This window comes from Sceloporus occidentalis, unplaced genomic scaffold (assembly GCF_023333645.1).
Source record: "Sceloporus occidentalis isolate IW3139 unplaced genomic scaffold, rSceOcc1.0.p SCAF_9, whole genome shotgun sequence".
NCBI lineage: Eukaryota > Metazoa > Chordata > Lepidosauria > Squamata > Phrynosomatidae > Sceloporus > Sceloporus occidentalis.
The window spans coordinates 38,390,669-38,402,988 of record NW_028316989.1 but is presented as its reverse complement, the minus strand read 5'-3'; the positions used below and the strand labels follow the sequence as shown (position 1 = coordinate 38,402,988).

The 12,320-nt window shown below is 40.5% G+C and overlaps 1 protein-coding gene across 2 annotated transcripts in view; it reads right to left on the bottom strand.

The window, feature by feature from the left end:
* Positions 1-12,320, bottom strand: part of TRIP4 (thyroid hormone receptor interactor 4) — a 50,378-nt gene extending 38,058 nt beyond the window's left edge. For both annotated transcript variants that reach the window (XR_016282366.1, XM_089538864.1), the window contains exons 1-8: positions 12,213-12,320; positions 10,907-11,073; positions 9,940-10,076; positions 8,947-9,168; positions 6,733-6,811; positions 4,209-4,338; positions 2,291-2,506; positions 730-853 (exon numbers count right to left, since the gene is read on the bottom strand). Coding sequence is in view for 1 of the 2 variants with exons in the window: in XM_089538864.1 (XP_089394990.1) it covers positions 730-853; positions 2,291-2,506; positions 4,209-4,338; positions 6,733-6,811; positions 8,947-9,168; positions 9,940-10,076; positions 10,907-11,073; positions 12,213-12,307 (1,170 nt within the window). In the remaining variant the exon portion in view is untranslated. The remainder of the gene's footprint in view (positions 1-729; positions 854-2,290; positions 2,507-4,208; positions 4,339-6,732; positions 6,812-8,946; positions 9,169-9,939; positions 10,077-10,906; positions 11,074-12,212) is intronic.

Here is a 12,320-nt window from a genome sequence, read left to right as displayed (position 1 = left end):
CTGATCTGGAAAGAAAAGAAGTTGTCCACTTCTGCTACAGAATCACATGAGACTCCCAGAGAGCTCAAGGAAATGAAAAGAACTCCAAGAAATTATATTTAATTTGCATAAATAATTTAGGCTGTTAAAAGAAGTGCTCTGCGGTATTCATCGTTACCTGCTTTAATTGTTAGTTGTCACTGCTATCATTTGATTGAGTTCAGTTTTAATTATGTTAAAGTTTAATATTTTTTAATTGTTGGATGCAGCTTTGGGACCCTTTAGCCCAAAAGTAGCACACAAATAAACATTAACATTACATCTTAACCTTTCCCAATTATTGGACCCAGGAGAAGAGGATGGAAGAAGTAAAAATGGCAAGAACAGCAGGGTCTCAATATGTGTGTCAGGAGAACTTGGAGAAATGGAAGCGGGTATCTGGATGAGATGGAAAAGCAAAGTCACGATAGTGGGCTTAAAAAGAATACCGGATGAGCTTAAAAAGCATAACTGAACTTCCTCCTCTCTCCTCTTATAATCTATTAAAACGAAAAATGTAACACAATCTAGACCAGAATAGGCAACTTTAGGCCCTTCTGATGTTGTCAGACTGTATCTCCGATCAACCATAGTCAACAAAGGCAAATGTGAACGATCATGGGATTTGTAGTGCAGAAACATCTAGAAGGACACAAATTGTCCATTTATGATTTAGAATTTTGTCAAAGGGAAGGGGAAGAGAGTACTGACCACAGGGGCTGGCTGGAGCAGATTTGGATTCACCAGCACTCCAGGGTCCTTATTTTTCCCATCAGGGCTCTGCTTTGGCTTGGTCAAGGCACCTCTGTTAATAGCTTCTACTGTTTCATCCAGTCTGCAAGGAAAATCAAACAGTTTTATATTTCTCCCTGTAAAATCTCACCTTATCCATTGCTACCTCTTCAGTTGGAAAATTATTTTACAGGCTCCTCTCACCTACATTGTTATGTAAAACGTCACTAAGAAATATGATCTGTGCTCTTATAAACTGAAAAATACAGGTGCCTTTTACTGAAAGCCGCACGACAGATGTTGCAATGGTGCGTGTGCGCCACACGTCATTGCAAGCCCCATTATTTTCAATGGGGCTCGAGCATATGCACTATTTGCCTTATGTGAAGGGTTCTGGAACGGATCCCTGCATAAGGCAAGAGCGCACTGTATATTCATTAAACGTATATGACCTCCAAAATGCATTATTTAAGAATAAGATCCTAAAAAAACACCCCAGTTAACGTGTATTATTTATTTATTATCAGAATTTTCATTTTGCCTTTCCACTCCAAGACAAACTGTTTGAGGTGGGTTACAATACCTAAAAACAATATAGAAAAAATATAATATGGTCACAGAAGCATTCTTTGAAGTAGAAATGTGGCAGAGTAAATTGTAAGTCAACCGCAAACTAGAACTATAAAACTGTAAAATATCTAGTGTTATTTTCTTAAGTTAAATTTAAGTAGTAGGAAACCACATTTGCACAACTTATGCTTTTTCTTTGCTAAGTTCAAGACATGGTTCCCCTCTCAAACCCATTTTATCCTTACAGTTGGAGTTCCAGTGCAGAACTGTAGTTATCCAAGTTTTACAGAACTCCGCAACAGAAGTGCTATGTCATAATAGAGTGAGTTGACAGGAGACAAACTCATGAAGTGAGTGAGTCTGCTTCTGAAAAGGCTTAATAAAGTCTGTTTACCCTGGTTTCTGACAATGAACAGAGATGGTCTGGGGGCAGACAACATCAGGCAGCGCTCATGAGATTTCTGTGGTTGGAAACAGAAAGTCTGACTACACAGAGCATGGCCTAATTCAAGAGACCCAAAGGAAATGAGGCGAATTACGCCTATCTGGTATACAGATACTAGCAAGTCGATTCCAGTATTATATTTCACACTGAAACCCACACAGTTAATAATGCACTTTTATGATCAGGTATTTGGCAAGATCCCAACAGCATTATAAGAGCCCTATCTGTTTCTGCTCCAAATATACTCTGCTCTTATTGGTATTGTCAGTTTAGTTGACTGCAGTGTCAGAGTACAGAAAAGAGAAGTGAGAAGGACATAAATAGTAAGAGTGAACTAGATGCTTGGAAGCTTCCTTCCCGCTGCTGTCAAAAATTGGGCAAGGAGAGAAGCAAGGAGAAAATATCAGACTTCAAATAACACACCCACTTCCATTCAAAAAGGAGACAACTGTTTGCTCAGTGTGCTTTTCTATCTTGTCATAATTCTGAAACTACTGCCCTTCCCACAGTGCCAAAGACACTCACTTGCTGTGATATTCCGCCATGCTGTCCTGCTCTTCCAGGATCTGCCGTCCAGCAAAGTCAATGGTGATCTTCTTGGATAGTCGTGAAGCATGCCGGAGTTCTCGCAGCTCCTTCTCTCTCTTTTCCAATGCCTCCCTCTCTTGCTTTGAAAGCCATTGGTTGGAGTCGACAGCAAAGTAGTCTGACTCATCATCAATCACCTGAGTTCTGCGCACACTGGAAATTGAAAGAGAACATGGCCCTCAGATGGCGCCAGAAAATACTGTGTGAATATGGACAATATCTTCCATCTCCAGATCAGATTATTTGTCCACCTAGCCTAGTATGTCTATTTTGTCTGGCAACGGCTCTCTAATGTTTCAAGAAAAGTTATTTCCCATCCTGTGTCACCTGAATCCCTCTTGTAGGATTTCTACAAGAGCTATAGTTTCTCTCATAGCAGGATGTGGTATTTATTTATTTAAATGTTTACCTCCCTCTGAACTGAAAGCAATTTTGTTATTTTTAATAATAAAAGATAATTTAAACAGTCTAAAATGTATTAAAATATGTGACCATGTTACACAAGTAACATTTTAAAACAATGTACACATATGAATCAGATGCAATCATTACAGCCCAAGACTAACAACAAACACCAAAATAGAAGCCTAGGTCACTGTTAATCAGCCATTCAAGGAAAGGGTATTCCACAGTTAGGGTAACACAGTTGAGGAGACCCCTTCCACAGTGCATTGTTCCCTGTGATGGAAGAATAGGGTTTTCCCAACAGAACCTCAACCCAAACACAATTGGGAGGCGCTCCTTCAACTACTTTGGTCCAAAGCTGTTTCAGAATTTAAAATGGCATTACAAGCACCTTGAATTCAGACTAGAAGTGTATTGGCAGCCAGTGCAATTAATTTTAAACCATGTTATGTGATTTCTATATGATGGTCCAGTTAGTGATCCGCTTGCTGTATTTTTCACTAGTTCTAACTCTGAAGTTACCTTCAAGGGCAGCCCCAAACAGAATGCTTTACAGTAATCTAATTGGGAAATCACCCCTAGTTGTTACAGAAAGTGAGATAAATGAGTGAAAATCAGTTTGGAGTGCAGATTTTATTTAACAGAGCTCATGTGTTTTTCATATCAGCCCTTGGTAAAATGCTCAACAGATTTGACTTTTCCAACACACTTCCTCTTATCATGCAGGAGACAGATGCTCTTCAGAGTCAACAAGTGGAAGCCCTACCTTGGATCAACAACAGGTCACCAATAACTGTTACTCCCACCTTTCACGACTTTTTTTTTTTTTTAAAAACCCTATTTCTTATTTTAAAAAAACAACGGATGTAAAACCATCCCAGCATTAAGCGGTATAGTCATTTACCACTGGCAGTCAATGCACTGTAAGTAGTATTTTTTCTAAGTTCCTTTTGGAATTATTATTAGCATAGTCTTACATAATACCTCATTAACATGTGAAGTCCATGAATGCCTGACAATTCTGTTCCAGGAATATGACAACACTTTTAGCTACTCACAAATCAAGAGTGTTATCAAATTAATGATGCAAACACTGCATTTTACACATTGTTAAAATTGGGCTTTGGAAGCAGAGTAAGGTCAGGATATCAGCTTCATTTCAAGCAACTAGAATTTCTTATAGGACAAAGTGAAGTACAGTCTACCCAGATTCTCTGACAAAAGCAATCCACCAAGCCAAAACTAAAGCATGCATACATGAGAAGGTTTTAAATGGGAAGTACAATAACAAGCCTAAGGAGCCATGCATGGAAACTTCAAACACTAACCATGGAAATTAACCCCAATGCTTTAGCATTAGGTTGTCAAGTAGACTGCCTATACTGAAGGTGGGTAGATATTCATCATCAACTTGGCTCTAAAGACATGTCTAATTCACTCTCTCACATACCTTGTTTGGTCATATTCCAGCAGCTTGTCCTTGTGTTTCACAGCCATCTCCAGCCCAGCTTTGTATCGAGCCTCCTGACAAGGAAGTAGGTCCTTGCCACTTATATCCACCTTCCCATAATTTTCACCACCTGAGATTCAGAGGAGTTCATAACTACTTGCACTCCATGTATCAATTTATACAGCTACCTCCATCAGAACAGGCTGCATACAGCCACCAAATAGTAATGGCATTTTAGGATCCATAAGTGACAACTTTAAAAAAAAAAAAAGAGTGCTGTGGCACTGGAAAGACTAATAGGATTACTGTTCCATGAGATCACATGGATTTTTTTCAGACACCAGACTTCATCAGATGCATGGAATATTATGCAGAATTTCAGGTATGTAAAGTAAACAAAGTTATGGGTGGGAAAGCAGACAATAAACTGAAAGGGAAATTAAAATATTGAGAGCTCTGCTGTTTTTGCAGCAACAGACTAGCATGGGTACACATTCAGCAATAAGTGTTTGCATAAATGATACGGCCACTCACGCCATTAAAAAAATGAATCCCACTTTAATCCAGTAAAAGCAAAAATACAGGCGCCAATAATGGGTTGGCAGAGATGACACTGACGTTAACTGAGGAAATGTCATCTCTCTTCTGATTCAACGTCTTCTGATCAAAGCCCTTGGGTTCATTTCTGAGCAGTTTTTTTGCTGCTAGTTCTACACACAGAGGTCTGTTACAGACTGCCAAAATAAAGCTGCTTCGGGTCTCTTTGGAGGTATGCTGTTTAAATGATGCATGGGTCCTACAAGTCCAGAGGTTGCGCCAAAGCCACACTCCATTCCTAAGCACTGGAGTGCAGCTTTGGGTGCAGCTTCTGGATTCTTAGGATGCATGCATCATTTAAACAGCATGCCTCCAAAGAGACCCGAAGCAGCTTTATTTTGGCAGTCTGTAACAGGCCAGAGGTTCTCGTCTTATAATCTGTTTGCATGCCCACCATCCACAAGGGACAAGTATCTTGCTGAAAAAGTACTGCAAGATAGGGTAGTTCTGTTTTTTGGGTTTTTTTGCCTTTCAATAATAAAATCAAGATAGTGAGCAGAGTTAACAAATTTTTATTGGCGTTAACTGAGTCACGAATAAATTTTACAAAGCTGAACACAATTGATTATGTTGCAGAAATCTAATGTATTTAACGTTATTTATTATCTGGTTTTGTATTTTAACTCTTTTTCTTGACATTTTGTAAATGGTTAATCAATAATAATGAACTGAACTGATCCTGCAATAGTTTCTTTTTGAAATTATTGCCCTAAATGTATTACTGCTGAAACTGCAGGATCAGTTCTAAACCTACAGCTGACACCATCCATCCTTTCACAGGACCTGAACAGACAGGCCAAAATAAAGCTGCTTCAGGTCTCTGTGGAGGTATGCTGTTTAACTGACATACGCATCTTAAGAGGCCAGAAGCTGCGCCAAAGCAGTGTTCCAGTCATTAGGACTGGAGCGTGGTTTTGGCAAGCCTTCTGGCCTCTTAGGAGCATGCATCATTTAAACAGCATACCTTCAAAGAGACTTGAAACAGCTTTATTTTGGCCTGTCTGTTCAGGCCCATAGTCTACTTTTTTCCTCCTTAAGACCTTTTAGCCAAAGAGTGTTTAAGGCTGCAACCCATACTCATTTATGTGAAAGTAGACCCTGTTGATCTCAATAGAACTTGCAGATCTAAGTGAAGGAAGGAATGGGTCCTGGTGTCTGCTATTGTTTGGTTTCAGGACCCCCTGTGGATACCAAAATCTGTGGATGTTCAAGTCCTATTATATACAGTGGGATAGTAAAATGGTGTCCCTTCTATAAAATGGCAAAACCAAGATTTGTTTTTTGTATTTTTTTAGAGGGGGAATATTTTCAAGCCAGGTAGTAGGTACTCTCAGAAAACTGAATCATTACCCATAGGTTGATTACAACCTACCAGACTGTTTTGGTTATTCTTCCAATTGCACATCTCATTTCCTAAGAAATGCTAATTAATAATGCTCTCCTAACTTCTGGCAGCCACACTTTGGTCTTCACTTTGATTGTACCCCAATGAACACATACAAAACCCAAGGAAATTGCGGATAAATTCCAAATCATGGATAAAAAACAACTCATCATGAGTTACAGAACATAAAATGAGCACATTTCCACAAATCTTCCTCCAACTAAAGCAATATGTTGGTTGCAAAGGTCCCTGTTAGCAAATTCTGTTTAAAAAGTTGGTCGCAGAGAAGAAGGGAAGTGATAACAACCAGTCAGAAATGCTGCCAATGCAACACACCACCAGCTCAAGCTATGTATGTATCAAGCCTGAGGTAATGTTTTAGAAAGCTTACAGACAGGATACTTTTAGTCACCAGGACAAAAACTGTAACCCACATTTATTCTAAGTGAATCATTTCCTTTGAAACTTAAAAGAGCCTGTAACTTTAACACTGGCCCTACAAGAAGGTCTGTGTAGAAAAACCTCCTGCAAGAAAATACCCACCTGCCAAGAGCTTCTTCAGTAGCTTTTGACTCTTATTGGAATCTCGTTGCAGGACATCCTGTTCTTCTTTGGTGCATACCTTAAAGAAAGGGAAGAACTACAATATTTCTCTCTCTATGCAGGAAGATAAATGGGCTAAAGCTAGGTCTGATGTTTAAAAAGATCAAAAGAATTAGGTATGTTTAGCCTAGAGAAGAGAAGAATAAATGGCAGTATTCCTTCCTCTATACTTTAATGGCATCACACAGATGATGGGAAAAATATTTTTGTTACTCCAGCACCAATACTTGAATTGAAGTTAGAAGAAAGAGGATGTAAAATGCACACCAGGAAGAATGCATCTACAGTATGAGCTGTTGACCAATGGGATACACTGCCTCAGAAGGTTGTAGACTCTCCCTTCATTAGATATTTAAAAACAGAGTCAGGATGGCTGCCTATAAGGAATGCTGTAATAGTCCATTTCCTGTACTGAGAAGGTGGACCTAGTGATGTCTGAGAACAATTCCAAATCTATGATTCTGTGACTGACTCCTGCTCAGTATTGTCTACAATGACTGGAAAGTGTAGACAACTGGCAGTAACTCCCAGGGTCACAGACAGTACTGTAGACAATACTGAGCAGGTATTAGTCACATTGGCGGGTTATAGACCGCCGCTTTGAGGCGGTCTGCCGCCGCCGCCGTTTGCTCCGTAAGGGAGCCGTCGCAGCCACTGCGCGGCTCCCTTGCGGAGCAAAAAAGAAGCTCCAAAATGGAGCTTCTTTCTGTGGCGCCCTAATGACGTCGCGAGGCGCCGCTGGCGCACTCGCGACATCATTAGAGCCGTGACACATTCGGACGCACAGCGTCTGATACGTAAAGATGGCACCGGCTGTGTGGAACGGCCGGCGCCATATTGTACAGACAAAGTCCGTATTAGACCCAGGGGCGTCTAGAAGAGACGCCCCTTTTTTAAAATGGGACGTCCTGCGGACGTCCCAAGTGGCGGTCTATAACCCGCCATTATCATAGATTTGGGATCATTCTCAGATGTCACTTGATCCGCCTCCTTGCCAATACAGGAAATTGGCTATTACAGCATTCCTTATAGGCAGCCATCCTGACTCTGTTTTTAAGTATCCCCCTCCATTTCCAGAAAATGAAATTAGAATTTTCTACATGCTAAAATCCATGTTTTATCATTGTTCTTTGGACCTCTCTCACAGTAAATACATAATTATTCCCCTTAGTGATATGTAAATATGATATAAAAGCTCAAGATAAAAATTGTTTCACTTTTCCTGCTACCAATCCTGCACCAGTGCTGGGAGTTCAGTTTATTTTTAAAGCATGCCTTTCATATCAATTAGGGTCCCGAAATGTGTCTTACAATGATGACAGACTCAGTAAGCACCCAGAACAAACTGCATCAAATAGTCTTTGTAATGTTTAAAATCAAAATATTGAGTCTGTAATAAATAAAAATGTGTGAACTGGGTATGTTTAATACAAGGGTGTAATACTGAGGGTGAGAGGGGCATTTTCAGCACCACCTGATACTGTGCAAGCGCACTATGCTGCCACATTTTTGATCAAGGAAAGTGACAAATAAAAAGTAAACTAGTTTAGGGATAAAAGCATTTCTCCTACATGGTTGGAATACCCCAGAGACTCTTTTTGGTTGCAAAAAAGTACTTCTTTCTGCTGGATTTTCTTTTTAACCATCAGTTTGGAAAGGTCTGTGAGAGTCCGGGGAGCCAAAGGACACAGGACTGCCCCAAGGGCCGTATACACAAAACTCCTTCCCTTGTTTAGATAAAAATGTGATAATGAAGTCCAACATCAGTCACCCTGGTAAAAAAGAAGCAGCTCCCTGTTTGGGGAAAGACTCATATTTGAACAGCTTGAGTTAATATTTGAATTAAAAGTTTAAAAATCTTAATATTTAAGATGTGTTTCAGCGCTTTTAAAGCTCTACACCATTTTTGCTAGTGGTTTTACTTTGGCTTTTTTATGGGCAATAGTGTTCCTACCTTTTTGTGTGATTTTATTACTCTGTTATGATATTATGTGTCATAGCTACCTGTACACAGCCCAGAAAACTTCAGTCTAAACGTACAGTCAGAACAAGATCTTGCCTCTTCCCTGAGAAGCAAGGAAATACTTGAGAATACCCCAACCCTTAGCAAGATCAGGTCCACCTAAACAAGACAGACATAAGAAATTATCTTACCAGAGTCCCACAGAATAAGCAAGGGCCAGAGCCTTCTTGTTCACAAACAATGCGGCCACAGGTGAGACAGTTGTTGATGAGCTTGTGCTTTTGGGCTAGACACTCGCAAGGGTGGCGTCCTGGAAGCATGACTGCCAATTTGTCCTGGCCTTCCTTTGTGTACAAGTTGACGTATTTTGCCTTTTTCTTGGAGGAGGAGCTGTTGTTGTTTAACTCGTGGGTCTAATTTTAGGGGTATGGGGAGAAGGAAATAAAATGTTTTCAGAAAAACACTAAAAATAAAAATCTACTGCAGCTTTTCTCAACTTAATGCCCTACAAATGTGCTGGACTACAGCTCCCTTTACCCTAATCAGTGCCACACTGTAATCCAAAATATCTGAACATATATGCATAAAACAGCTGTACAGCAGCTTCTGAAGAATTCAGCTGCATAGCCATACCCTTCATCTCCAAGAGGCTTTGAAAAAGCTTTTTCACCCAGCTCGAGTGAACTTTCAACTTCCTCTGTTTCCAAGAAAGCTGCTATGATTATGGTCCAAAGCAATGTTCATATAAACCACGCTATCTGGTGTGTAAACAATAAATATCATTATCTGGATTATAGAGCACTCTTACATATACGCTTCTGCTGGGATAAGGATATGCAAGAGCAACATCTATGGAAATCCCGTGATATCCCATGTCTTGTTTTGCCCTTATGATTTGTTGATATAAGTAACCTTGTCCTTGGTCAAAAACACATTGCAGAAATAACCCAGTTTGAGACAGCTTTAACTGCCCTGGTTCAGTCTAGGAAATCCTGGGAATTGTAGTTTATTGTGGCACCAGAGTTCTCTGACAGAAAAGGTTAAATGTCTCACAAAACTACAGCTTCCAGAATTCCCTAGCACTAAGTCAGGGCAGTTAAAGTAGTCTCAAACTGGATTGTTTCTGCAGTGTTTTAGACCCTTGTCAATTCTGTATCCCAACAGTGGACAACAAGCATACCTACCTTGGCTAAATCAAGTGGTGTTTTTACTTCTTCTACAGGCTGTTCAGCTTCTACATAAACAGGTGCTTCCAATTTGTTTCTCCCTTTGCGTCTTCCTTTCTTGGCCTGGTCTCCTGGGCGAGGAAGTTCTGAAGTATCTTAAGTTTTTTATATACAATATAAGAAAAAAAGATCAATAGCTGCTTGCAATTCAGGCTTCACTTCCTCCTTTCTACTTGTAACATCCAAGGAAACACAGGATATAACATGACATCCCTGTATTGATTACAGTTCTATCCCTGAGCTGTTAGCTCACAACCATTTTGCATTATTGCATTAGACATTAAAAAGACAGTGGAGACACCATCAGAGAATTACAGCAGCTTTGTATCTCTCATAACGGTTATTTAAACTCCAGAAATAATGATAGAAGTATTGGTAATCTCAAAATTAAACACTCTCTTTACATGGATACCTAATGTTGTGGGTACCAGGAATGATTGAGATCAATATGCTCTAATAATTATTTTTTTATTAACACAACATTGCACAAATTAATCATGTACAAAGTCAAAGTTAAAAGCATTAGTTTCAACTTGCAATTATATCGTTCTCCCACTGGCATTTGGTTGATCACTGTGAGAACCCAAAAAGTGAACAAAGGCCCAAAACACAATGGAGAAATAATCCACTTTAAGATCACTTTAACTGTCCTGGCTCATCACTACAGGACTCTGGGAATTGTAGTTTATTGTGGCATCAGAGCTCTCTGACAGAGAAGGTTAAATCTCTCACAAAACTGCAATTTTCAGGATTCCCTAGCATTGAGCCAGGGCACTTAAAGCAGTCTCAAACTGGATTATTTGTACATTGTGCTTTGGTGCAAAGCAGGCTTTTGATTTGATCTTGCATGACTCTTTTAATGTTCTTATTTGACTGAGAAATAGCTGTTTTTTGGCTTAACAACGCTGTCTCTGCATCCACTCACCTTCTCTTTTCCGATACAGTGGCAAAGGTTCAGAAGCTGGCTGACAGGGCTTTCGCCACTTGGCTACTAGTTCTTCAACAAACTGCTTTTTCTTGCCATCTGTCCCCTGGATTAGATCAGCAACATAATCTCGAATCTCTTCTTCATCCTCAATAGACAAGATATATCTAGGAAGGAATAGGGGGAAAAAAGGAAAGCTTGTACATGTGCTTTACTCAGAAGGCAAAACAAAGGCTACACTCTATTATCTCCTGGTATTTCATCATTTGAACAGCTGTTTTGTGCAGTAAGAATGTGATGAACATGATAGCAGGGTGAGGACTAGCCAAGATAAGAAGGCACTAGAATAGTAATAATAATAGTAATAATAATAATAATAATAATAGCCAGGATTTCTTTTCCTTAGAGAGACCGAGGAGTCATGATTTAAAAGGAAACATAGGCCTGGTACAAACAGGCCTCATCATGTGCCACACGCCCCGCAACCCTCGCACTTGACGAGGGTGTAACAATGGTGGAGCCCTGTATACATGGGCGCCACCAGTTACGTAAGCGCTGCGTGGCACTGCATGGCGCTTACGTAACGAGTGCCCCAGTGGCGCACTTGTTACGTTGCCGCCGTGGCTTCATAAAAATCCGCTTTTTACGGGTTCTTTTTCTGCCGGTGGGAATCTGCACGGTTTGGCGGCTGCGGCTTCCCTCTGGCAGAAAAACAGGCGCCGGGAGGCCACCCTTTTTTGGGTGGTCTGTACTGCGCCATCATTTATTTAGCTGCAGCGTCCCCCAGAAAGAAATACGTCCAAGTTTCTGGAACCCTGATCCCCAAAAGAAATAGCCCTTTATAGTTCCTTGAACAAAGAAAACTGCAAATCACATTTTATTGGTTACATATGAATTAAACATTTGCACCCCTGTATATCCATTGGATGTCCTGTCATACTTCTCTATCCCTTGTGGATTACCCATCAATCAATCAATCATCTCTATGTTTTGCTGCACTGTCCCCAAACTGTCTATCTACGCGGTATTTCGGTTTGAATCTTAAGTTAGGAGCCGTTTCCAAAACTGTTTCCAAAGCAGAGTATTTGATATTATGAATCCCATCATCCTCACAACCTTTGCTCTCCATATATGTTTCAGGACCATAATTCTCAATGTTAACCAATGCACTTCATCAAGAGGGCTGCCAAATTACTATGCTAGAACAGCTGCAGCAGCAGGCTTGCTTCTTGGGAAAAACTACAACTCCCAGAATTCCATGGCCTGTAGCCCTGGCAGTCCCCTCCCCTCTCCATCCCTGGCTCACTGGACAAGCTCTTCGCCGACGTCCAGCCCGAAGCTGCCACGCAGCTGCTCCATACACCAGCAAAGCAGCTCCCCAGCAGCCAAAGCCGCAGCCATCTCGCTTCCTGGT